The 25,456-nt window shown below is 44.5% G+C and overlaps 1 protein-coding gene and 1 pseudogene across 4 annotated transcripts in view; both read right to left on the bottom strand.

Moving 5' to 3' along the window:
• The window catches only part of IQCA1 (IQ motif containing with AAA domain 1), a 138,176-nt gene that overhangs the window by 38,882 nt on the left and 73,838 nt on the right, over window positions 1–25,456 (bottom strand). For all 4 annotated transcript variants that reach the window (XM_033111418.1, XM_033111417.1, XM_033111420.1 and 1 more), the window contains 5 exons: window positions 22,747–22,822; window positions 16,591–16,697; window positions 16,321–16,422; window positions 9,384–9,448; window positions 6,305–6,387 (listed from right to left, as the gene is read on the bottom strand). In XM_033111418.1, coding sequence (XP_032967309.1) covers window positions 6,305–6,387; window positions 9,384–9,448; window positions 16,321–16,422; window positions 16,591–16,697; window positions 22,747–22,822 — 433 coding nt within the window. The remainder of the gene's footprint in view (window positions 1–6,304; window positions 6,388–9,383; window positions 9,449–16,320; window positions 16,423–16,590; window positions 16,698–22,746; window positions 22,823–25,456) is intronic.
• Window positions 2,836–3,555, bottom strand: LOC117025505 (60S ribosomal protein L19-like; annotated as a pseudogene).

The raw sequence follows: 25,456 nt of genomic DNA, 5'->3' as shown, positions 1-25,456 counted from the left end.
CGCCCGCTACTAAAGAGTGAGTATGAAATGGAAGAGAATAGGAACATACAAAGCACAGTTAAAAAAAATGAGAAAAAAAAATAAAAATTGAGAAATAAAGGTGGAATCAGCCTCTATGATTTCCTTCTACCTCACACAGCATTAAAAAGAGAAGGCATATAAACAATTTATAAAAATACTGCTAGCTTCTTAAATAAGTTACTCAAAAAAAAGGGGTGAGAGGACACAGGAGGCCCCAAGAAGAGACGATACCTGTTGGTCGTTGGGCCTCCCCCTCCCCCGGCACAAGGATGTCCCTGGCCCTCCCTCAGGAACGATGACGACTACACGTGGCATCGTCTTCTAACGATGTGGACGGTGGCACATGCGAGATGATTACAGTCCAGGTGCACTGACTTGTTTATAAGACTTAAGTTGGACACAGGCTGCCCGGCTTCCAGAATGAGTCAACAGAGAGCGGCCCCAGGATACCTTTTTGTCCCATTTATATATTCCCAAGCTCCTGATGTTTTCACACGTAAATGCCTAAGTCACACCTTCGAAGGTGAGATCTTTGGGAGACTGTTGAGTCTTCTCTTCTGTAGGGCAGGCTCTGAAAGCCAAGGAGAATGGGAGACTGACAGTGGCCTGGGTCGTGTTCCCCCCAAAGGCAGTTACTGGACCAGGAGCGGGCTGGATCATTTAGGCGATTGTTAGTTTGTTTTTGGTCTTCCTTTATCTCCCTCTTAAACAGTGGCCAGCCCTCTCGGTGCTTCGTGCTTCTGTGACATGGACAGAGAAGGAAGCACACAGAGGCTCAAGAAGTCACAAGCCCTCTTACTGGCAAACCCGAGCCTACCCAAGGCCGGGAGAGGCCACCACTGCCAGCAACGGCAGGGACAATAGCTAGTTCTGTGCCAAGCACTCCTCATGGGCCCCATCTCCTAACTCACTAAATATTCACAGCAATTTAATGAGGCAGTAGCTCTTCTTATCCTCATAACTGCGGAAACTGAGGCACAGACATCTTACATAAAGGACAAGCATCCTTCAGAAGGTGGGAAGGAGGAGACTTTTCCCAGCCTGGGAGAGAGAGCTGGTCAGTGGGTCCTTGAGCAGTGGGCGTCAGCCCTGTGCCCTGGAGGCATGGCAGGAAGGAGAGTGCTAAGAACAGGGCACTTTCCAGAGGCAGGTGGGAACTGTACAGCCTCCCGCTAGTTGGCTGGTCAGGAAAGGCTCCTCTACTTTGGGAAGGCCACAGTGCCAGGCTGGAGAAGTGTCCCTGCAGCCTCGCGGTGGTCTGTTCCAGAATCAGAAATGGGTAGGGGAGCCAGCAATCAGTAGTTAAATGGCTGCCCAGACATGAAAGCTCTCTTCCAGCTGGCTGCTCCTCTGTATCGGATCTCAAGATCGGGAGCCAAGAATGGGACTGAAATAGCCTCTGTGTGGCACAGTTCTGCCAAGAGGACCAAACTTCTAAGATTAAGGAAGGATGAGGAAACATGTGCCAGGAGGAGATTCTATAGACAAGAAAAAAAAAAAAGGCTGAACAAGGCTCTGAGGACAAACACAAAGTTTTCCTACAATCTGTGAGATAAACAGTTACTCTCAGGGAAGATTGTCAGTGAGATCAGAGAACACTGACGGTACAAACGCTTAGTCAGATGAACTCTGGCGCAGGGCAGATGGCAGCACTGGGAGAAACTGAGGCCAGTGATGCTGCTACCTGCCAGGGCAGGAGGTGCAGTCACCCTGCCATCACACAGGTGCGTGAATGTGTGCGTGTGCGTGTGTGTGTATGCTCATACAGGAATTTCCAGTTCATATTCAGGATTACACGTTTTTATTGAACTTTCATATTCCATCGGTCGTCTCCATTCTATACAGGGAGAATATTAGTCTCCAAGGGCACAAGGGATCATAGGCTATTATATAATCTCTCATTTGTTTGATCCCACATTACATTATACACACAGCCTTATAACAAAGCCAATGCTATCAATACCACCTACAATAACTAAAAACGGTTAAATTTGTGTGTGTGTGCTAATTCTTCTTCCCCCGTTTCTGATGGTTGTGTTATATTCACGTTGGCAGAGCACATCCCCATTACCTATTACGCTCACTCCCTCGTAGCCCTCACTGAGTTTTGTAAGTAAGTATAGACTGAATGTTCCCACCAGCCCTTGTGTTCCGGTCTCTCTAGTCATTTTTGGTTGTCTACAGCTCATTCTTAGTAGATTCTTCAGGAGGGGCTCATGGGGCAAATATCCTGAGTTCTTACGTGTTTATAAGTTTGTGTCTTGTGTATTTGAAAATAAATCTGGCTGGGCACAAAATCTTTGGAGCTTATTTCCTGTCCTTGGGCATTTGAAATATATCATGCCGTTTACTTCCGGTATAAAATGTTGCTGTTGAAAAGTGTGATGATAGTCTAATTTTTTCCTCATTATAAGCCATTTTTTGTTGTTGCATAGATGACCATTTTTTGTTGCATAGATGAAAAAAAGGATTTTTCCCCCCTTTACTTTAAAGTCTGGTACTTTTATTAGACTATGTCATGGTGTCGGTCAATTGAAATTGATGTCCTCAGGTACACAGAGATCTTTCATTCTGTGGTTTGCATTTCTGTTTTCATGAATAATAGTTGTTAGCATTTGCTCTGTTCCTTTGCTTTGGCTTTCTTTTTCAGGGGCTCATATTATTTGTACGTTGGATCTTCTTTGCCTGTCTTCAGTATTTGTTACTTTCGTTTACATCCTTTTATATGCAGATGAAGGCTATTTTATCGAGTGATCGATCTCTGTACTGGAAAATGGCTAGAAGAACTGAGTTTCAGGTAAGAGAGGTGGAGCTTTATTTCTTGGTCTCGTCTTCCTTGGACAGACTCTTGATGAGTTCCTCCTTCTTGGCCTGGAGACACCCTTCCCGGTGCTTGTGGCTTCCTTGGTCTTAGACCTACCTGGTCATCAAGACGCTTCTGGCGAGCCTTGTCTGCCTTCAGCTTGTGGATGTGTTCTGTGAGAATCGCTTGTTTCTTAACACGTTACCCTTTACTGTCAGGTATAGGCTGTGGTACATGTGGTTGTCTATCTTCTTAGGTTCATGGTCTTCTGAGCCGTCGGTGAAGATTTCTCATCCTCCTCATGCAGGTTACCTTCTCAGGCATTGGAGCGCTGGCAGTACCCTTTTGCTTACCTCTGCCCATATCCCTGCCCTTCCTGTGGGCTGAGGTGTTTTTCTGGCATCGAGCTCGGGCTTCCGGGTGACCAGCACGTCTTTCATCAGCTCCCGAATCTGCTGGTGGGGGTTGGCGTTGGCGATGCCGTTGGTCTCGTTGGGTCCAGCGAGACCTTCTTTGTGCCACAGCGGAGGACACTGGATTCAAACCTTTTCTGAAGCCTGAGCGTACTCATGGCTGCAGCCACCGTGGCGAAAGGAAAGTCATTTGCATCTTTTTAATCTTGTTCTTTATTTTAAAAATTTCTGCCTTTCATATTTTATTTCTCTTGAAACATTACCTGTTGACTTCATTCATTATAATTTAGTTTTTTCTAAAATAATTTCTCCCTTTATTTCTAATAGTCCTTGAGTTTCTGAGTTTTTCTAATTCGATTTGATATATTCTTACGTATCTCCCATAATTTTATTAATGTACATTAGCCTGGTTTGAAAGAGTAGGTTTCAGTTAATGTGTGCTTTACAAGCATGCCTTTTTGAGAGGTTAATTTGTTCCTTATTCTTTCTTTTTCTTAGAAACTTTGCATGGACTTTGACCTTGAACTTTTCCATTGCTTAAATTTATGTGAGTTAATATTCCTGTATTTTTAGAAGAAAGTTTGGTTCAGGATGGATTTTAAAATTTCATGGAGCCCCCGCTTATGCTGTTTTCATATATGTTACAAGTGTGCCGGCTTGTTTTTTCAGATGTCCTGCTTCTGTTCTCCGCCCCCAATTTTTTCTGGATCTTCTCTGTCTTTCATCTCTACTATCTTTGTCCTGCTCAATTGTAATTCTGGTCCACAGACTTTCTTCTCAGTAGAGGTCACTTTTAAGAGTGAAGACAGGTTAGATTCCCGAGTGCCTACATGCCTTCTGATTTTATCCTTCTGCATCCCTGTGCAATTGAAGGGGCCCAGTGTCTCCTGCAGTTAGTACCATGGCCCACTGTACTTCCCACCGAGTGCTGACTGGTTATTTTGGAGTTCTTCTGTTCTGTGTTTCCAGTGACTTGGACGTTGGTATTTGAGGGGAAACTTTGTCATTTTGTTTTGGTGTAAATGTCCACAGGTTTCTGTTTTTGCTATCTAGTTGCTGTGTCTATTTTTAAGAGAGGATTTAGGAAGATCTGCTGCCAACTTTCTAACTAAGGATCTTAACTGGAAAACAATAAAAATAAAGACAATATGGAAAAGACCAAAGGGAGACAGCCCTTGTGGCATTTTGTTAGACTGGGACATTTTCACTTGAAGTCACTCTAAATGGCTGACCCCATTCAGTTTGACTTCAGGCATCTTAAAGATATAGCCTGGACAGACAGAACACTGAAAAAGTCCAAGAGAATGAGAAATCAATAAGAAGATGAGAAATAGGGCCATTCGTTTTTCTGAGGCTCTCCCCTGTGCCAGGTAGCACACTAAGCAGTGGGAATCCACTCGTGAACAAAACAGACATAATGTGGAAGGAGAAAGCCGACAAGAAGAGAACTCAGAGGTCCCAAGCACAAGAGGTTCTGTGAAAAATGTGATTTTTCCGTATTAACAGAATTAACAAAACAGAATCAAAGGAATCCACAAGAAAATCCTATAATACTTGGACAAGAAACACATAAGATAAATATAAACCCAACACATATTTCAATATATAGTCTGGCAAAATTCTTGCACTGTTAGAAAATACGGAGGCTCATCCAAGCCCTTAACAAGGAAATGTGGCTTTCTTTCAAGGGGATTAAAGTAATCATTTGTTTTGATCAAAGGAAAATGTCAGCATTCTTCCTCCTACAGGCCCATGTTGGGTCAATGTAAACATCAGAATGAAGAAGAGGAAAAGGGATTATAACATGATAAAAAAAGAGAGAATCCATTCGTCCACACTGATACTGCAACACTTTTCAAAGGAGGGAAATCTCTTTCTAGAAGAATGGTACCTAATAAATATGGAAGGGATGATAGAAAGAGGACACCCCATCTTACAACCACCACAACAATCATCCACGCAGGCGAAAATCATCAGCGATGCTGAGACCTTTCAGATGCCTGAACACAGACTCTCCAGACCCTCAAAGTACCTGACCCCCACCCAAGATTATCCATTACTGACAAAGAGGAACACGAAACTTTTCAAGAGGAAATCTGGGGAAAAGCACCTTCGCCAGAGATTAAACTTAACATCAACAGAGAGGGGACATCGTGTGTCCCCAGTGTGAAATGCTGAGGACACAATATCACCTGTGTAGTTTTCCTGTCAAAGATGTTTAACCTGAATCAAGTCATGAGAAAACCGTCAAACCAATTCAGTTGAAGGACAGTCTGTAAAACAGTTCAGACTATTTAAAAATGTCAACATTGTGAAAAGACTGAAAAATGCTGGGCAATTGTCCTGAATTAAGGGAGTGAAAAGCGACTAAAAAGATATGACCATCATATCCATGGTCTTTGACTGAATTTTGGATTGAGAAAGACAAACATTTATTAAAAATATTATTAGGATATTGGGGAAATTGACGATTAATTCGATTTTAGCTAATAGTATCATATTAATGTTGAATTTTCTGAGTGTGATTATCTTTTTGTGGTTAGTAGGAGAATGTCTGTGTCCATGATAGATGCAGGGAAGTGAAAATGATAGCTGATTACGGTGGTAGGATTATGAAGAGTTTTAAGCTTTAAGTGCGTTTTCAGGTCATCTTGTTTTTCAAAAAAATAAAAGAAAAACACAGCAAATGTCCCCACTACCTTCTTCCCAACTACTTCCGTGGTGGCCCCTTCTGGAAGGAACTCCTTCCAGGTGGACTGAGCTGTGGAGGTAGCAAGTGCTGCCCCCTAGGCATTTAGTTAAACATGATTCAGCTTGTGCCAGAAAGAACCTTGCTAGTAGGTTCGAAAACCTGCTTCTACCACATTAGGGGAGACAGCTGGACCCATTTGTTCACAGCACAGAACGAATTCAAATCAGTTCAATCCAACACACACTACAAGCCACGATGGGCCAGGTTTTGGGTTGGACAAAACCACAAATGGAACGTACTTCCAGCTGTTGGGATCTCAAAACCCAAGGGGTGACATATGTGCCACACACGTGCATTATTCTTTGTGTACTTTACCGATGTAATCGGAGAGGTTGACTTTCAGAGACTGGATCAGGAGTCCTTCCTCCACCAGCTCCTTGTACAGAGATTCAATGGACCTGGGGGAAGAGCGGCCATCGATTCCATGAGCACACACACCCAAACCAGCAGCGTTTCTGTTCATCAGCGCAAATGCAGAGAACTTTAACCAGATCTATTTCAAAGTACATTTGTATATAAACAGATTTTTGAGGCATTTCTACAATTTGGGGATAAATTAGGCTTTTTTCAAAACAATACTTTCACTCATCCATGTGTATGTCTAGCTGATGTTTCCCATGAATAAGAACAGTTTCTTTGGGCATCTGAGACCAGCTATAACTCCTGCAGGCTGCCCTTCCATCAGTCCTCATGATGGCACAAATATGAATCAGAAATTACCCGATAATAGTAACACAATGGGCTCATAATTATACATTCAGTTAGCATCTGCAAGCCGTAGTATATAGATCATTAATCCTTCATGCAATTGACATTTCCTTTTAAGCCAATAGCATACTAGCTTAAAAGAAATATGCATAAAGAACAAAGGCTTATAGGGGAAATAATTCTAACATGAAAGACAAAAATGTCTAAAGCTGTGAGTGTGATGATTTTTTAGGAGAATGTTGTCCTTTTCCATAGTGTTCACAAACGTCAAAACCACTTCTCTAAGAGGGCCTTGGGCGTATAGCCAGCACACGGGTAATTTATACTAATTGAGGGGAAAAAAATGGAGATACTTACTATTCCACTTGATGAATGAAACTCCCAATGAAATCAACTAGGGCTTGGCTTGCAGGAATTCACATAGGTCAAGTTCAAATATTGTTTGGCATAATCCATTGAGATGTTTTGTCTTTTCCCTTTTCGTTTGTAGGAGCCTTATGCTTTGGTCCTACCCGAGTCTTTCTTTAGATTGAAGAATTGTAAACACAACTATATTTAAAGTTGTGTTCTCTGATCCAGGTTAGTATGATTAAAACAGACTCAAGAATATCAGTTAGGTTCAAGCCAAATGCCATTGAGATAAACGTTAATTCAATGATCAGTCTTTGACCGACTAGAATGTTATTCTACCAAACATATTTAAAATAGTGTATCCTCCGCTGAGAAAAAAAAAGTTTCAATTGTAATGGGATTTGGGATAACAGTATCTGACCTATATCAAGGAAATGTCGACTGTAGTATTCTAGCTTGAACACTGATTTATTATAAACACACCATACATGCATAAAATATTAACCTAAAATAGAAGAAGCTTCTCTAAAATAATCAAAACAATATATTAAGAAGCCCCACACAATATATTAAGATTCACTGGATCTTCCTAGTGAAATAAACTTTTGTCATGGAATACAACATTTTCAACTTCAGAACTACCGTGAACTTTAATGAAAATACTGGTGTTAAGGTTTATATTAACTTGGTGAGAGAAACGGAAGTTGTCTTTCAGTGTCTTGGCAGAACTAGCTCTAGTCTAGTGACACGGAGTCTTTAAAGTTAAATTAAGAAGTCTTCTAGGAATCAGATGACCAAGTATTTCTGTACTTTGGGGCATGAAAGTGAATAAAATACTACTGGTCTCTCTCCATGTCACTACAGAATGGCTTGCAGTCCATTTCTGAGAGTTCAGCTGAAAACAAGCACATGCCAAGAATACATTCAGTGTCTAATGGATGCTGTCCACCAGCTACACGTATGTGATCTATACTGTTAAAGCAGCATTTTATTCAGTAAAGCGATACTTTTAATGCAAGAGAATACAAAGGAGTGATTTTAACCTCATGGAGGGGTCATATTGGTAGCTGTGGTTCCAACTCTGGTTTGTCACTGGGTAAGGCACGTAGTGAGATCTTCTCTCCTGAAAGATTACACTTGGTTTTGGAACTAATGTAAGGACAAAGGAGAAAAACGGCACAGAGAAGCTACTAAAAGACACCTGTGGCACGGTGAGTATGCCTGGGCTGGACCCTCCTCCAGGGAAGGGACTAAGAAGCTCCTGGTACCCCAGGTGGTGTCCGTGATGGGGGCTGGTGGATGGTGCCTCCCTCAGGAACTGGGTGCCTGAATCTCAGAATGCCTACCAGGCCCCTCTTAGGCAGCAGTCAGCCACAGCATCTTGATTCTAAACCTTTCCCCATACAACAGAACCTCAAACGGGGAACCTGCAGCTCCTCCCTCTACAATCCACCGTGGGAGACTTTTCTCTGCAGAGCCAGAGCCCACGCCCTGTCGGGCTGTCTTTCCAGAGGTTGTTGGCTGGGCTCCTGGCGTGGGCACGAGCTCTGGGATGCTCTGGTCTCTTCTCCGCATGGACAGATCTTGGCTGGCTTCCTGTCTCATGGATCTTCTCTCAGAGTTTAGGAATGTACCACTGGGACCCACGGGGAGCAAAACCCATGGGAAGAAAAGCATTCCTTCAAAATCATCTCTGATATTCATGTATTAGGGATTTTAATTAAATTCCTTGAAAACCTGGGCACTATTTACTTCCAATGTTAAAAGCATTGAAGGGCCATTTCAGCCTAAAAAATAAATGCGGATTTAAAATTACTGATTAATATTGAAGCCCAGCCAATGAAGCTGGAGGGAATGGAATACCCCTTCATGAGCCTAAACCGCATCCTTTCCTTCAACGTGGTTCTAGAAGTGCTTGGTGGGCTGGGCCCCAGGATGTGAAGGTCACTATGAATTGTGTCCGCCCTCGAGGAACTCAGAGTTTCAGTATTCCCTCAAAAGTTTGATCAGGATGCTACATCTTAAGAACCCCATGTATTTTAAGCCCTAAAAAATGTCACGTGAGCTGAGAAGTGATGGGGGCCCATGTCTGCCTTCTGGGCCCACTGCCTTGGTGTCTTCCCGGGTAAGACAGCGCCTGTCGTACAGGACTGCACAGAGGCCCAGCACTCTCCCAGGACACGCCTGGAGCATAATGGCGGTGTGGTGTACCAGACAGGGGGCCCCTGTGCCAGGCCACGGCCGAGGATATACACTATGTCCCATGCTCTCCTCTGGGGTGACCCCACCCCGCCACTTCTCACACTCACTACAACAACACAAGGACACTCCTTACCTGTCAGCTGTCAGATCCTTATCTTTCCCCTTTTTCTCTTTTTTGCCTTTCTTCCCTTTCTCTTTCTGGAAGAAAATGGAAATATCCAACAACTTAGAAAAAACCAGAAGGGGATGAGCTCTGGAAATTAGCTAGGGAAGATGGATTTGGGCGGTGGTGCTCGGTGGGAAAGGAGAGGTGAGAAGTGAACCTTGGTACGTGAATATGGAGTGGTGAGAAAGCAGTGTTTTCATGAACGTGGGGATTGGCCTGGAAAGCCCCAAGTTGCTATGGGACATGTCCCCGGATAGAGAGGAAGGGAGGTCACCACTGTGAAACCCCGAGCATTCTGGTTCTGTTTTCCTGGGCTCCGGCACAGGATGCTACAAAGGGTGAGTGTCGTGTATACAGGTCATCAATCTGTCTGTGACTTTGGTACCCAGTCACCTCTGTCTTCTAGCACCCGGCTCCAAATCTTTTAAAATAGGGCCGATCGCTTCACCGTTCTGTTTACAATTTTCAGTGCCCACAGGATGGAGTTAAAATTCCTCAGCACAGTGTATGAAGTTTTTCCAGCCTGGTAAAGCCTGGAAACGAAGGGAAGGCCTCCTTCCTTTCCCAGCTCATCTTCTGTCTCAGGCCTCCTCAGGTGGCTCATGACCCTGCCACACAGGACTGATCACTGGGCCCTTTCTTAACTCTCCACTCTCTTTCTCTCCTCCATGTTCCCTTCCTCATTCATTCATTCTTTTTATTGCAGTGTAAGTTATGTAAAGTATATCCGTGGACAGACTGATTAACTTCTACATTTATTTTTTACAGATAACCACATAACCACCATCCAGTTCAAAATATAGGACGTATTTTCATCCCCCTGAACTCTCTCACCTGCCGTTTTCCAGTCTGTAGGTGACAACCCCTCTGACATCGCTGCAGATTTGTGTTGCCTGGAATCATACACTATAAACCCTTTTATGTCCAGCTTCTTTCAATCAATATTCTGATTGCAAGATTCACGTCTGTGGTGGCACATAGCTATACTTCATTTGTGTTGTTCCGTTTTGTAAAAATTAATTTTTAAATCTTGAGATACTGGTAGAGTCACATGCATTTATAAGAAATAACACAGAGAGCTCCCGTGTACCCTTTGCCAGGTTTCTTCCAGTGGTGACATCTTGTGGAACTACTGGTCACAATCAGAACACCGATAGTGACACTGACATAGCCAGACACAGAGCGTGTCTACCACCCAGAGGCCCCACAGGCCCTTTGAGAGGCGCACTCACTTCCCTGCCACGACCATCCCATCTTTCACCCCTGAAGCCACTGATCTGTTCTCTATCTCTATAGTTTTGTCCTTTTGAGAATGTGGTATCAACAGAATCATATAACTTTTTTGCTTTTCATGCATCATAACTCTCGGGAAATTTGTACAGATTGTTTTATGTATCAATAGTTTATTCTTTTTCATTGCAGTTTACAGTTTTGGGCTATTATGAATTGATAAATCTGTCTCTGTCTCTCTCTTTCTCTTTCTCTCTGTAAGTCTTCATTCTTTCGAAATAAAAGCCATGAATGCAGTTGCTGGGTTGTATGGTAACTGCATGTTTGTTTTTTAAGAAACGCCAAACTTTTTGCAGAGTAGTTAGTTTATACCATTTTTTTTCCACCAATAATGTGTAAGTCATCTAGTTTCTCCCATCCTCTGGCAAATTTGTGTGGGACTGTTTCTGGGCTCAGTGTTCTGTTCCATTGATCTGTGTGTCCATCGCTCTACCAATACCACAGTCTTGATTACTGTAGCTGTGCAATATGCTTTGAAATCTGGCAGATGGATCCTTTACACTTTACTCCTCTTTGTATAAACTGATTTAGCTATTCTAGTTCCACTGTCTTTCTACATACATTTCCACATAATCTTGTCTATATCTATCAACTAGCTTTCTGGGATTTTGGTAAGAACTTGTACATCCATGTGGAAGGAATTGGTGCCTTTACTATATTTTGTCTTCCAATCCATGAACATGGTATGTCTATATATTTAGATCATCTTTTACTTCTTTCATCAGTACTGTGTAGTTTTACCATACAAATCCTATACATATTTTGTTAGATTTACACCTAAGTATTTCATTTTGAATGATTTAAAATGATATCATTTTGAATGATATTTTAAATTTTGGTGCACATCTGTTGCACAATTTTGGTGCACAATTGTATTGTTAGTACATAGCAATACAATTGATTTCTGTATATTCATGTTGTATCCTACAAACTTGCTGAATGAAGCTAGGAGTTTCTAGGAGTTTCTCTGTAGATTCCTTGGGGTTTTCTGAATAGATAACCATGTCACCAAATTAAACATTTGGTAGAATTTTCCAGTGAAACCGTCTAGGCCTGGAAATTCCAGTTGGGGCATTGTTTTCAATACAAATTCAACTTCCTTAATAGCTGTAGGGCTAGTCAAACTATTTCATGTTCGGTAAATTGTGGTAGTTTGTGTTTTGAAGGAAGTGAGCCCGTTTCATGTAAGTTGTCAAATCATGTGAGCAGGGTAGTTTGTGGTGCTCCCTTAATATTCTTTTAATGCCTGTAGTCAGTAGTGATATCTCGTTTCATTCCTGATATTGGTCATTTGTGTCTTCTCTCTTTTTCCCTTTGTCAGTCTTACTAGAGGTTTATCAATTTTAATTATTTTCAAAAAGCCAGCTGTTTCATTGATTTTCTCTGTTTTTTTATTTGTTTTCCGTTTCACTAATTTCTGCATTATTTTTATGATTTTCTTCTTTCTGCTCACTTTGTTTTCTTTACTCGTCTTTTTTTAGGTCCTCAAGGTGGGAGCTTAGGTTACTGATTTGAGACTCTCCCAATTTTTCTGCTGCTGTGAGGGACGTCCAGATAGATTCCTGTGGTCTCAGGGCCTCACTACTGGTCAGCAGCGGTAAGTCATTATTCTCTGTTCTGGTCTCTGTATTCTTTGTTCCAGTTTGGATTTCTTATTGACCTATCATTGAGTTCAACCTGATTTCATGCTCTTGTTAAACCTGTTAGAAGAGTTCTTAATTTCTGATACTGTATTTTTCAGTAGAACGTTTATTTGTTTCTTTCTTTCCTTCTTTTTTTTATTATTAGTTTCAGGTGTACAAAACAATGTAATAGTTAGACATTTCACCCCTCACAAAGTGATAAGCCCCCTCCCCCAGTCTATTACCCCTCTGACATCCTATATATCTACTATAATTCCATTGACTCTATTCCCTATGCTGTACGCCACATCCCGTGACTAAATATATATTAAATTATACTTGACATACAATATTATTCAGTTTTAGCTTCAGGTGTACACTGCAGTGGTCAGGCATCTACACCGTCCATGAAGTGGTCTCCCTAATAAGACGTGTCCATCTGACACCCTACAAAATCTTTACATTATTGATTATATTCCTCAAACTGTCTTTCATATTCCCATGGCAATCTTGTGGTTACCAATCTATTCTTTCTAATCCCTCACCTTCTCCCTCATCCCCACCCCTCTCCCTTCTGGCAACCGTCAGTTTTTCCTCTATGTCTCTGAGACTATTTCTATTTACTTTGCTCATTTATTCAGTTCTTTAGATTCCACATATAAGTGAGATCATATGGTATTTGTCTTTCTCCGACTGACTTATTTCACTTAGCATAATGTTCTCTATGTCTATCCACAATGTTGCAGATGGTAAGATTTCATTCTTTATGGCTGAGTAGTACTCCATTGTATAAATGTACCACAGTTTCTTAATCCAGTTTCTACCCATGGGCATTTTGGTTGTTTCCAAGTCTTGGCTATTGTAAATAGTGTTGCAATAAACATAGGGGTGTATATATTTTTTCAAATTAGTGTTTTGGATTTCTCTGGATAGATACCTAAGAGTGAAATTGCTGGATCATAAGGTAGTTCCATTTCCAGCTTCTTGGGATACCTCCATACTGATTTCCATAGTGGCTGCACCAATCTGCATCTCACCAGCAGTGCACAAGGGATCCCTTTTCTCCACATCCGCGTCAGCACTTGTTGTTTGTTGATTTATTAATGACAGCCATTCTGATCAGAGTGAGGTGGTATCTCATTGTGGTTTTTATTTGCATTTCTCTAATGATTAGTGAGGTTGAGCATTTTTTCATGTCTGGCCATCTCTATGTCCTCTTCAGAGAAATGTCTCTTTATGTCCTCTGCCAATTTTTTAATTGGGTTATTTGTTTTTTTGTGTGTGTTGAGTTGAATGAGTGTTTTATAAATTTTGGATATTAACCCTTATCAGATATGTCATTGACAAGTATCTTCTCCCATTCGGTTGGCTGCTTTTTTGTTTTATTGATGGTTCCTTTGCTGTGAAAAAACTTTTAACTTTGATGTAATCCCATATGTTTATTTTTTCTTTTACTTCCCTTGCCCAAGGGGATATATCAGTAGAAATATTACTCAGGGTAATGTCTGCAAATTTACTCCCTATATTTTCTTCTAGGAGTTTTATGGTTTCGGGTCTTACATTTGAGTCTTTAATCCATTTTGAATTTGTTCTCGTAAGGAGGTGGTCCAGTTTCATTTTTTTTGCATGTGTAAGTCCAGTTTTCCCAACACCATTTATTAAATATACTCTCTTTATCCTGATGTAAATTCTTGCTTCCACAGATTAAATGACCATATACAAATGGATTTATTTCTGGGCTTTCTATTCTGTTCCATTGATCTATGTGTTTGTTTTTATGCCAGTATCACACTGTTTTGATTACTATAGCCTTGTAGTATGATTTGATGTCGGGTAGCGTGATACCTCCCACTTTGTTCTTGTTTTTCAAGATTGCCGTGGCTATTCGGGGTCTTTTATGGTTCCATATAAATTTTAGGATTACATGTTCTATTTCTGAGAAAAATGTCATTGGCAGTTTGAGAGGAATTGTGTTCAATCTATATATTGCCTTAGGTAGTATTGACATTTTAACTATATTAATTCTTCTTATCCATGAAAATGGTACATATTTCCATTTATTTGTATCTTCTTTGATTTTTCTCTGCAGTGTCTTATAATTTTATGAGTACAGGTCTTTTATTTCTTTGGTTAAATTTATTCCTAAGCATTTTATTGTTTTTGAAGCAATTGTAAATGGGATTGATTTCTTGATTTCTCCTTCTGATAGTTTATTAGTGGTGTATACAAATGCAACTGATTTCTGCATATTAATTTTGTATCCTGCTACTATACTAAATTCATTGATCAGTTCTAATAGTTTTTTGGTGGAGTCTTTGGGGTTCTCTCTATATAGTATCATGTCATCTGCATATAATGACAATTTTACTTCCTCTTTTCCAATTTGGATGCCTTTTATTTCTTTTTCTTGTCTGTGATTGCTGTGGCTAGAACTTCTAGAACCATGTTGAATAAAAGTGGTGAAAGTGGGCAGCCTTGTCTCTTTCATTTGCTTCTTTTAAAATTAGATTCTAAGTTTCTGTTTAAATATGGCATTTGTGTTTTCATTAATATATGCTAGCACTCTGGGGAATGCAAAAACTTGAGTCAGTGAAGACTCTTACCATCAGGATCTTCATGGTTTCTCCAGGTACTCTGATATCCTAAAAGTTTTTGTGATTACAACAAGGCGGGAACTCAAGAGAGAGATGGCCTCTGAGAGGGAGGGCCAATGCTGTCATCATGGGGATGTCAGCTGATTAATGTAATGTAAGTTGATTAATTTATAATGAGAAGTGTAATTGTCAAGAGAAACAGACCCTGTAGACTTCTCTCTTATAGAAAAATCAACATGAAACTATAACAACTCATCAGAGGGTTGCTTGGTGAGTATGAAATCAGCAAGGGCCGTGGCTGGATGCTGTGACTCACTCCTGAGACCACACCGTGGCATCGAGATTGGTGCTTCAGACCAACTGGCTATAAATCGGAGGTTCCCACAAAGCCCTCCTAAGATTCCATTAATTTGTTAGAATGGCTCACAAAGTTCAGGGAAACAGTTACGTTTACCAATATATTGAAGGATATTAGAAAGGACAGAGACAAACAGCCAGAGGAAGAGACATGTAGGGCAAGGTCTGGGAGGGTCCCAAGTGCAGGAGCTTCTGTCCCCGTGAAGTTGGGGTATGTCCTCCTCCTGGTATGTGGGTGCATTCACCATTCTGGAAGCTCTCCAAATCCCATACTGTTGGGATTTTTATGGAGGCCTCCTCAGGTAGGCATGATCAATTGTATACTCCATTTCCAGCCCCTCTCCCCTCTCGAGGGAATGGGGGGTGTGCCCAAAAAGTCAAAGCTTTTAATTATGGCCTGGTCACCAGCCCTCATCCAGGAGCCATGTTGGGGTCCACTCAGAGTCTCCTCATTAGAACAAGATGCTCCCAATGTGCTTATCCTTAGAAATTTACAAGGGTTTCAGGAGCTCTGCACCAGAAACTGGGGCCAGAGACTAATATATGTATTTCCTACTATCTCATGGGGCCCTAATAAGTGAACTTTGAATACTGGGATCCAACTGGCTATTCTAAACCACCATGAGATGGATGGTGGCAATTTAAAATTCAATTCATCTGATTCCCTGCTTCATAAAGAACTTGCATATTATACCCTTCCCATTTACCTATAGGGAGAGACGGGGCGGGGGCATTTGGGGCACATGCACTTGCTCATCCCATACTTCTCATCCCTGGGGCCTGGGTAATAGGAACCTGCAGTGATGAGAGGATGAGAGGTGGGGGAGGTTATTCCCAGACTGCTGAGTTTATCCCGGTTATGAGCCCACAACTCACAGGGCTAGATGGTGAAACAAGGTAGATTCACGAAAGGCAGGCACTCCCCCTGAGGCCGCCTGGGGGCAGACACAGCCGGCCAGGCAGCACTCATGGACACACGGCCGGATTCATGTTTGAATCTGCCCTCGGCCTCATCCCTCGGCACACTCATTCACTACTCACATTTTTACCTCCTTTCTTCTTTCTCATTTTGGCCGGAAGTTCCTTTTCTCTGTTCACAGCTAGTTTTAAGTTTTTCAGTTCCTGTCTCATCAACTCATCAACCTAGGTGAATACAAGACGTACCTTTTTTAAGTGACTCTGCATGCCTTGTGGTTTCTTTGTGACATTTAAACATAGCTTAAATTCTGGGCAGGTTATTAAGAGGAAATTGTAAGAATGCATCATCACCACAGTGCAATGGTCTGTTGTTAGTGCAAATAAATGTATCACCTGCACCCTGATCTCTGACTCCAGTTCTTTCCGTTTCTCTTCTTTGATCATTTCTCGGTCATAGTCCTGAGGGAAATTCCCCGACTCGTCTTTATTCTTCCATATGTCTATGCTCCGGGAGGATAAGGAAAAGGAAAACGAAAATTTCCATCAACACACAGATTAACAAAAGCAGTTATTGCACGAGAAAACACAAGTGTAATTTTCTATCCTATTGCACGGAATGAAAGTGAGTAAAATACGCTGGCGATTGATGGGATTCATATATCCTTTTTCTTCCACTTCCCAAATGGAAGAAATGTGCTGTATAATATCTAAGAAGTAGAGAAGAAAACTACTAATGTGAAAATACCAAATAAAAAAGTATGATACAAAGAGTAGTCTCCTACATGATTATAACCATGTAAAAACCAGCATATCAATTGTGGGATTATACAATTATACAGTTGTGGGGTGACTATTTTTGTAACATGTTTTATATTACTTCCATTATTTAAATGAGTCACTGTAATATGAAGGATGTTGTTGCTACTTCACCTCACCCGGAGTTTGCCTTGGCTCCCTGTTAGAAGACAGCCGTGAACACACAAGTACCCACTACCTCCCTGTAATCCAGCAGCTGTGTTATTGCGTTACTTTTTGGATGTTTGAGAAGTCATGCATATCTTACACTTCCTTTTTGCCTCACCCCAGCAGTTAGGAGGATGGTGAGAGAAATGTGACCCTGGAGAAAATAAGGAGAATTCTGTATCGCAGGAATAAATGGAAATACAGTGCATTTCTCAGAAGGTGCACACACACCTTGAGAAGGTTCATTTCTCAGGATGTGTGCTGAGGTACAGTCCAACAGGATCATGGTAGTGGGACTTGGGGGGATCTCCCACGAGACACAAGATCGCAGGTTTGGGAAAGGAAATCTCCTGGAGTCTGTGCTCAGAATGTGATGGACATTTGTGGGAACCAAACCGGGCAACCACTGCCCGGCGTGGCTGCTCGACTGAGAACCCATTTGTAGGCAGTGACTCCTACCACCTGGGAGGGCAACTGAGAGCCATGGGGCCCAGGCAGAGGCTGCCCCATCTCCGTCTGACAACGGCTGCGACTTGGGAGGACAGGGGGTCGTGTGGCCTGGGTGGCATGGGCTGGAGGATTCTCAGCATGGTCTTCCCCATGAGCACAGCATGGGGGTCCTGAGACTGGCTGGGAGTATGGCCCTGACGCGCAGCCGACTCAGAAGGGAAGGGGTGGAGCTTAAACTCGACACAGAGAGGAGGAGACAGTCACAGGCGGAAACCACGTCTGGGTGCTACAGGGTCTCAACCATGAGGACCGAGGGTAGAGAAGGTACCTGGAGCGTCATGTAGGCAAACAAATGAGAAAGGAGATGGGAGCTACACAGATGACAGAGGACTGAGGGTGGCAGAAGGGGAGAGGCATGGAAGGACCAGGGACAAGGCAGGGTGCGATCCAGGAGAAGCTGCAGATCCTGGAGACACAGAGCAAAATGGCGAGGAGGCTCTGTGCCCAACTGGCAAATGGGTGGCACAACCGTCTGCAGGGCTCTGGCCATCTGACTCCTCTCTGCCCAGGCAGTGGAGCCTGGCGCCAGATCCATGGTTTGGGGTCAAGTGGGGCCTCTGCTCGTATCAAGAATCTACCTCCTGAGGGAAGAGGAACCACGTAGGACATTGGCTGCTCTAGAAACAACTGTGCCCAAAGAGCAGATACAAGTCAGCCAAGTAGCAGATGGAGGTCTGAGGGCCAGTGAGAGTGTCCTCTTAGAGTGAGGAGAGTCGGGACCCCACAGCTCAGGACAAGTGCAGGAAGGTGGGTCTGGGGACTCAGCTCCAGTTTCCTAAAAGTGTGGATTGCACCTGCAAGCCATGGGCTGAAGGCCCTGACACTGCTCCTGCTGGCTGGCATGGAGATTTCGGGAAGCTGTTTGCTACACACAGGTCAGGCAGGCCCACCCCGCTTCCTGTGGGACTGTTGGCTCAGCAGAAGGACTAGCCGGGCCACGGCCTGTCTGGACTTGAGGTCCAGCAAGGACTCTCAGGCTCACTGGCCTCCCACCAGCACACCGAGGGCAGCATGGCCTGGGCAGGGCTATGCCAGTTGCTGGCTGACCGTGGTCTGTGCCAGGAAGACAGAAAGAAGTTCAAGGGGCGTCATCACCCAGACAGGGCAGGTGACCAGCCTGGGACTGAGGTATGAAGACCAAGGCAGAGAAGACCCCAAAGAGGCTGATGGGGGGTGGCCACATGTGGCAGGAGTGGGCACACAAGAGACAGCTGGAAAGCCGGGGCTAAATTTTTATTATTTTAAGTAATCATTCCCGTGAGTAAGTGCCAGCCAGACAGGTCTTTCCCGTTTGTCAGAGTCGGGGCATGAAAAACACGCATTGCATAAATTGTGTCTATTATTACCTCATTGGTGTGAAAAATGCCTCAAGTCATCAATACTTGAGTTTATTCTTTGCCCTGAAAGCCCCAGAACGTGAATTTGTGGTACGTGGAAGGTGTGTGCACATCAAAGACAGCTAGTTTGTGCTGTTTCAGTACATTTGCTGACATGCATATAAGTTTAAACTGGGGAAAGCTTTGAAATGTAGGAATAATATAATGCTTCTTTTTATGTGTATAAAATTGTAAGCTTTCCCCCTAAAAATACCATAGAAGATGTACATGTCTACTATGTATTAATAGTAAATAGACTATTAACTAATAACAATAACTAACGAAAATGTACTATTTACTAATAATGACTCTTTTCTAACACATTTCCTCCTTGTGTGATGACTAAATCTTCTCCAACAGCAAAACTCACGGGTCTCAATGAAGGTATTTTAAAGCAAAACTAATTGAAGTTACTTTGTTTTTCCCCTAGATCGATTTACCCCAATCGGACGCTGTGCATTTAATAGTGAAAGGAACACGGACGACTCAACAGAGGGAAGCCAGGATGTGAGTAGTGACAGAAAAGCCGCTGCACCTCGAAACCTTTCCCTCCTGGCGCTGTGAGTGTATTTCACAAGCAGAGCAGAGCTGACCGCAGCCCTGGGTCGTTCACACGGACTCCGTTTCCCTCTGAGACTTTGCTTTTCACATGACACTTTTGCACAGGGCACTTCTCAATCCCTTCAGGAATTCCACGGACATTTATAAATGCAGGAAGCTATTCATGGCCCTCAAAGGGCAACCCCTGCCCCACTCTCCCCTACAGCAGAGAATAAGCCTTTATCCGGATTGTGAAAAGCAGGCCACCACACTTTCACACGTTGGAGGGGGCTTCATCTCAGTGATTAAAATGCTAATGTTTCATTTGAAAGGGAAAACCTCTGATTTTTAAGAAAAGAGTTCTGAGACAAGACATCCAATTCCTTCAAGTCACCGAAGACCTGGCCAATAACGCACGAAACAGCACAACCTTGAAGTAAGGAAATGACTCGTCCCGGTTCCTGTTCCAGAGGGACCACTGCGTGGGTTTTTAGCCTTAATAGAAACAGATATTACACAAAAGGATAATAGTCTCCAGGGCTTTCCTGGGGGGTGGGGGGTCAGTGGTTGTAAGACTTGGCTTCCCGTGGGAACATTAGATTTCCCCAAAATTAATTTTTGCATTTATCAAAATAATGCATGCACGTTGTACTCAAGTCAGAGAGTATTAAAGGATTATGATGCAGAATTATCTGTCTGCCTTCTAGGAAACTGCACAATGACATTCATTCCCACGCTTGCTCATTCATTCATTCATTTGTTCCTTCATTAAGAAAATGCACTGAACAAATGCAGATAGATGTATCAATGTGATTTACTCATATATTATCTAATTTATGACCACTTTATTCATAAATTGTTAAATTCATGACTTTTTTGAGCCCGATTACAGGCTGGGCACCGCTGTCAGAGGGGGCCGAAAGATAGCAAGCCTGCCCTCGTGGACCTGGCTTCTGCTGCAGGAACAGAGTGAACACACACGGAAGCCAGATGGAGGTAAGTAAACGGGGTCGGGGGGCGGGCACAGGGGCAGGCGGGGAGACTCTTATCCCACGTGTTCTCAGGGAAGGCATGCAGGGACAAGCATTCCAGGCAAGAGGAATGGAAAGTACGAAGGCCCGAGAAGGGAGTGATTCACTCGTGGTAGGAACAGCACAGAGCCCATGAGAGCGGGGAGTGACGTAACCCAGCTACCCATGAGCTCTGAGCTGTTTCTCTGCTCTTCTCCTCGTGTCTACGTAACATGCTTACATTGTTACTTGTTCATTTCCCAGTTTTAGACACGAGCTCCTGGCTGCTCATGACAGTGAGGAGTTTGCTCTCTCCCACCTTCCTTCCTTTCTCCACTGTTTTTTCTACATAGTTCCATCAGAGGAGAAGGGAGCCAGGCCTTCCAAGCCCTGGGGGAAACTGTCACCTGAGTGTGAGTGGTGGAGCACAATATCTAGGTGTACGTGGCACCTAAGGCTCCCCTGTGGTAGCCCCTTCTCAGGACATCCTGGAGGACGGGCTCCACCAAAACGAGGGCGTGACAGTCAGGAAAGGCAAAGGGAGATCCAAGGAGGACAGCTGACTGGGCACCAAGAGCGAGGTCTTCAGAAGAAAGTGAACTGCTCAATTATGTGATGCACTGGAAGGTGTAGAAAATGAACCAAATGAGACCAAGGTTGTCATCAGACCAAGGGATAATGTGGCAAAGCAGTATCTTAACAAACAAGCTAGGGTTGCGGACACACACCGAGTGCTGGCTGCCCCCACTGCCAGGCGACTCCTAGCTGGGACCACGAGCTGTGCTGCTGCCAGCCTAACTTACACAAGCCACCCAACGTATGCCACTGTCCCCACCCAATTCACTGCCACCACACCTGGTATATCACAAGTGTGTTGATGGTGGCCACCATCTTTGTACCTCCAGGCTGGCATCGCACCTGGCACACTGGAGACAGACAATGGTTGTTGAATGAATATGTGAGTGAAAGGGCATTTTTGATAGTGATTTCTCCACCAAGTTGGTTGCACGGTGGATACACTGTTGGACTGGAATGTCAGTAGCTGTTGGTAGGGGGACAGTGACGCTCACTGGACCTGGCTGTTGTGAAGGCCGAGAGGGGCGTGGAAAAGACAAAGCCTCACATGTCTCAGGCACCTATTAGCACCTGCTCCTTTCCACGAAGCATGGAGCTCGGTAACCAGCATGCACTGCGTAGCCTGGCACAGGTTAAGAGAAGTGTCACGGAGAAGAGCGGCCTATAGATACTTCAGTAAATTAGCAGCTGCCAGGACCCTCGACACCTATCCGCTGCAGCCTGGTAAAACGTGCCCCTTCCACCTCCTTCCTCCCCTAAAGCAGGGGCCAAATCCTGGAAGTCCTCGTTCCCTCTGCACTTCTGCCTCAGGCCAGCATGTCACGCAGAGTGGGGCCCTGGCCACCAGTGGTATGTGGAGTTTTGGTGGTGCACGACACAACCAGCATAGCAGATCCGACCAGAACCAGGAAGGAGGCACACACGTACTCTACTTCCTGTCCTGACCGCGCTTCTCAGGAATTCCCAAATGGCACTAATGACCAGGGTCATGGAGGCAGGTCATTCTATCTTGGGATTTATCCTGAGGGTGGAGTGGACCCAAAGGAATCGGATAATTGTCCCAGTAAATTGTCATGGAAATATCTCAAAGGGCAATTCATGGGCTTGCAGTTCTAGCCAGATTGTGTCTATGCTAATTATGCTGAAAGGACAAAGAACTCCAGCGTCAGTATTCGGGCACATGTCTTAGTGCAAGGGATTAAAACATTCTGCTCTCCATGCGGTATTGGTTTTCTTACTTTAAACAACCCAGGACATACCTTTCTTCCCTGTCATTCCCAGCATGACAACGGCCCGCTGAAGTACTAGGGGCTCAGAATCGGGATGGAGGTTTAGATTATGCTCTCTTTCTATCTGCATCTTGCTTTTTTTTACCAATTGCATGCCATTAAGGCACCCAGAGGAACTGTGCCATGAGACGGACAGTTGATCGCGTGGCTGTGAGTTGCATGTATGCAGCCTCAGGCCGCGGCGGCTCTTAATTCTTCCCAGCTGAGGCGGAGTGCTAGGGCCAGGGGTCACGCTGGCTGGACAAAGTGACACGTCCGTTGTTGCACACATTCTCCTAAACTGACCTTTGTATACGTTATTTCCTTCCTCCATCGTATGAAGGAAAACACTCGATGACATTTTCCACCCCTCGTCTTCTTCCTGTTAAAGCAGAGGAACGCTTTGGTTAATCGCAGGCACGTTGTATCTGCCGAGACCATCCAGTAAAAGGTGCACCCATCGCAATGACTGTAGCTGTGGGAGGCACACACAGCCTTTCCTAGTTCACGGAGTGAAGGTCCAGCCCCTCGCCTGCCCTCCCGGGCCTGTGTCCACCATCCAGGGCGGGGATGGTTCTGGAGACTTAGCCCTGCCTGCAGGCTCAGGAAGCCCCCCAACGGATACAGGCGGGAGGGAAGAAGTGTGAAATGAGAGTTCACTGAGGAAGCCAGGGTGCGGGAGGAGACTCCTCGCTTCAGGGAAGGCCTGCCTGGAGCCACAGCTCACAAAACAGCCAATGCTGCAACCTCACGGGAGGCCACCTGCCTTGCAAATCCTGGGAGAGAACTTGAATCCAGAAACACCAGGGGTCTTAAAGCCTACAGGGCAACCACCCTGCCTTCCAGGACCGACGGGAGACCAGAGCTCACTGTGAAGAAGCCCCCTCCCTCCCTGGGTCCTCCTTATTCTTGGCTACGGGGAGGCCCAGCCATTTGAGAAAAACCTGTATGAGCAGCAAGAAAAAGACCAGCACTGGATAAAGCATCCTTGGCGGAAAGAGATAATTCATGGAGAGTGGAAATTTAAAATAACTTATCAGTAGTCTCAAAGACACTCCTTTTTTCTCCCTGGCTCCAGGTATCACTAAGGACTCATGGATCTTTGACATGTTTTTAGTCAATGTGTTACTAACCCTTGCTGCCATTTTTGTTTCGGATACTCGATTGTCCTATGTCCTCTGGGAGCCCCGATAGGGGACGGGCAGGGGGAGGAGAGGTGGTCCAGGGGAGGGGACTGTAGGGCGGGGGTATTTTCAGCAGAGGCAACGTCTGCGTGAAGTCCCTGCAGGGAAGGCCGTGTTGTGTGGATAACTGAAAGTTCACGCAGCAGAGGGTGCCAGCAGGGTGAGCGGACAGACAAGACACTGGGGTCGGGGGTGGGGGACGGGCCTTGGAAGGCCCACGAGCTGCATTCCTCAGAGCCTGAACTTGCTTTGCCAGCAAGGCAGCTACCACCGGGTTCCAAGCAGGGGCTCGGCATGAATGGATCTGCTGAGGGGACTCCACTCCGGCTGGAATGTGGGAAAGGACTGGGGGGCGGTGGGGTGCCCGCCTCCTCTCTGACCAGAATTCCTTTTCCATCTTCTTCTGCAGAAAACTCCGCGTAGGTCTGAGGCAATTGTCCCCTCCTCTGTGAAGCCCTCCTGGATTCTTTCAGCAACAGAGATTTTCCCCTTGCTCGGCAGGACTTACTTACACTTCCTGGCCCCTGTTCGTCTGTACAGATTGTTGGCTACTTGTGCGCATGGCTTAACTGTTCCCTTGGTCCGTGGGACCCCATGGGGAAGGGTTCCACCTCGCTGATCTTTTGTACCCTGTACTAAACCAGCTCAGTGCCTGGTCCCTAACTAGGTGCTTAAGGCATGTAAGTAAAAAGGAGATTTATAGGTCTATTTGTACAACTTTACTTCTGTAATAAACAGTAAGTTCTCAAGGGGAACAAAACATTGCACGGCCTGGTAGTACAGAGTGAGAGCAAATGTCAGACACTCCCATGACGTAATAAGGTACAGCTTTCCCCGTGGTACTGACATAGTTGGCAGTTATGGGAGACAACTTTCAACTGGAGCAGAAAGCACAATGCAAATTTTTTGCTTTCTTTCTAAACAATAGGTCTTTCTTTGGTCAATAGCCCTTAAAGTTTATTAGACAAATCCCTTTCTTTGGTGGCTGTCTGAAACACTTAGTATTGCTAAGTTTGCAATTACTTGGGAAGGAAAATTGCATGAGGAGGTTTCAATCCACCATCTCAAATCCAAAGTCACTCCCGCTGCCGTGGACTTTTGCTGTGAGGGTCACACGACCACACTGCATTCCATCATGGCATCTGCCTTGACCACGTCCCTTTCTGATAGAAACTTCTCGATCACTGTCCCCACTATTGCCTGCTCAGCCAAGTGGCTGAGAGTGTTCAAACAGAGGGCAGCTCCCGTCCGGGAATAGCCTGACCCCCAGGAGCTGGGCTGGCCAGCCGTACTCAGCAGTCACACTGGGACGGGAAACACAGAGGGACTGGCCAGCTGGGAGTGAGGGGACAAGGGGGGGTCCCGGCCTTCATACAGACTTCTTTGAGAAGAAGATGGACAGAGGAGCTGGTCCTAGTGGACCTGGGTCCTGAGAACTCTCCAGGCCCAGCTCACACGTGCCATGTTTCTTGGCTGTGAGCCCTCCAAGCGCCCCGGCCCCATCTTACCTTCAGGTGACCTAAGTGAGCTGACATTGCCACCCAGTAAGTCCAATGAGTCCCAGGGTGGAACAGGAGCCTAGGTCGTCCAGCCCTTCCATTCATTCAAATGGTATAAATATCACTTAAGATCTGCTCTGTGCAGACGCCAGCCAGGATGCCCAGAAAGGTGGGGGCTGGCTTACCAGCAGCTCCGCCAAGCCCACCCGTGGCTTTTACTGCTGGCTAATGGTATAACCATGTCACATGTCTTGCAAGAACACTGCTTTAATGCACAAAGGACACCATCACAACAATGCCATAAAAAGTTTAAAAACTGAAGGAAGAAAATCA

This window comes from Rhinolophus ferrumequinum, chromosome 8 (genome assembly GCF_004115265.2).
Source record: "Rhinolophus ferrumequinum isolate MPI-CBG mRhiFer1 chromosome 8, mRhiFer1_v1.p, whole genome shotgun sequence".
NCBI classification, from domain to species: domain Eukaryota; kingdom Metazoa; phylum Chordata; class Mammalia; order Chiroptera; family Rhinolophidae; genus Rhinolophus; species Rhinolophus ferrumequinum.
Note: the sequence above shows the minus strand (reverse complement) of the source record. Positions and strands in the feature narration are given on the sequence as shown.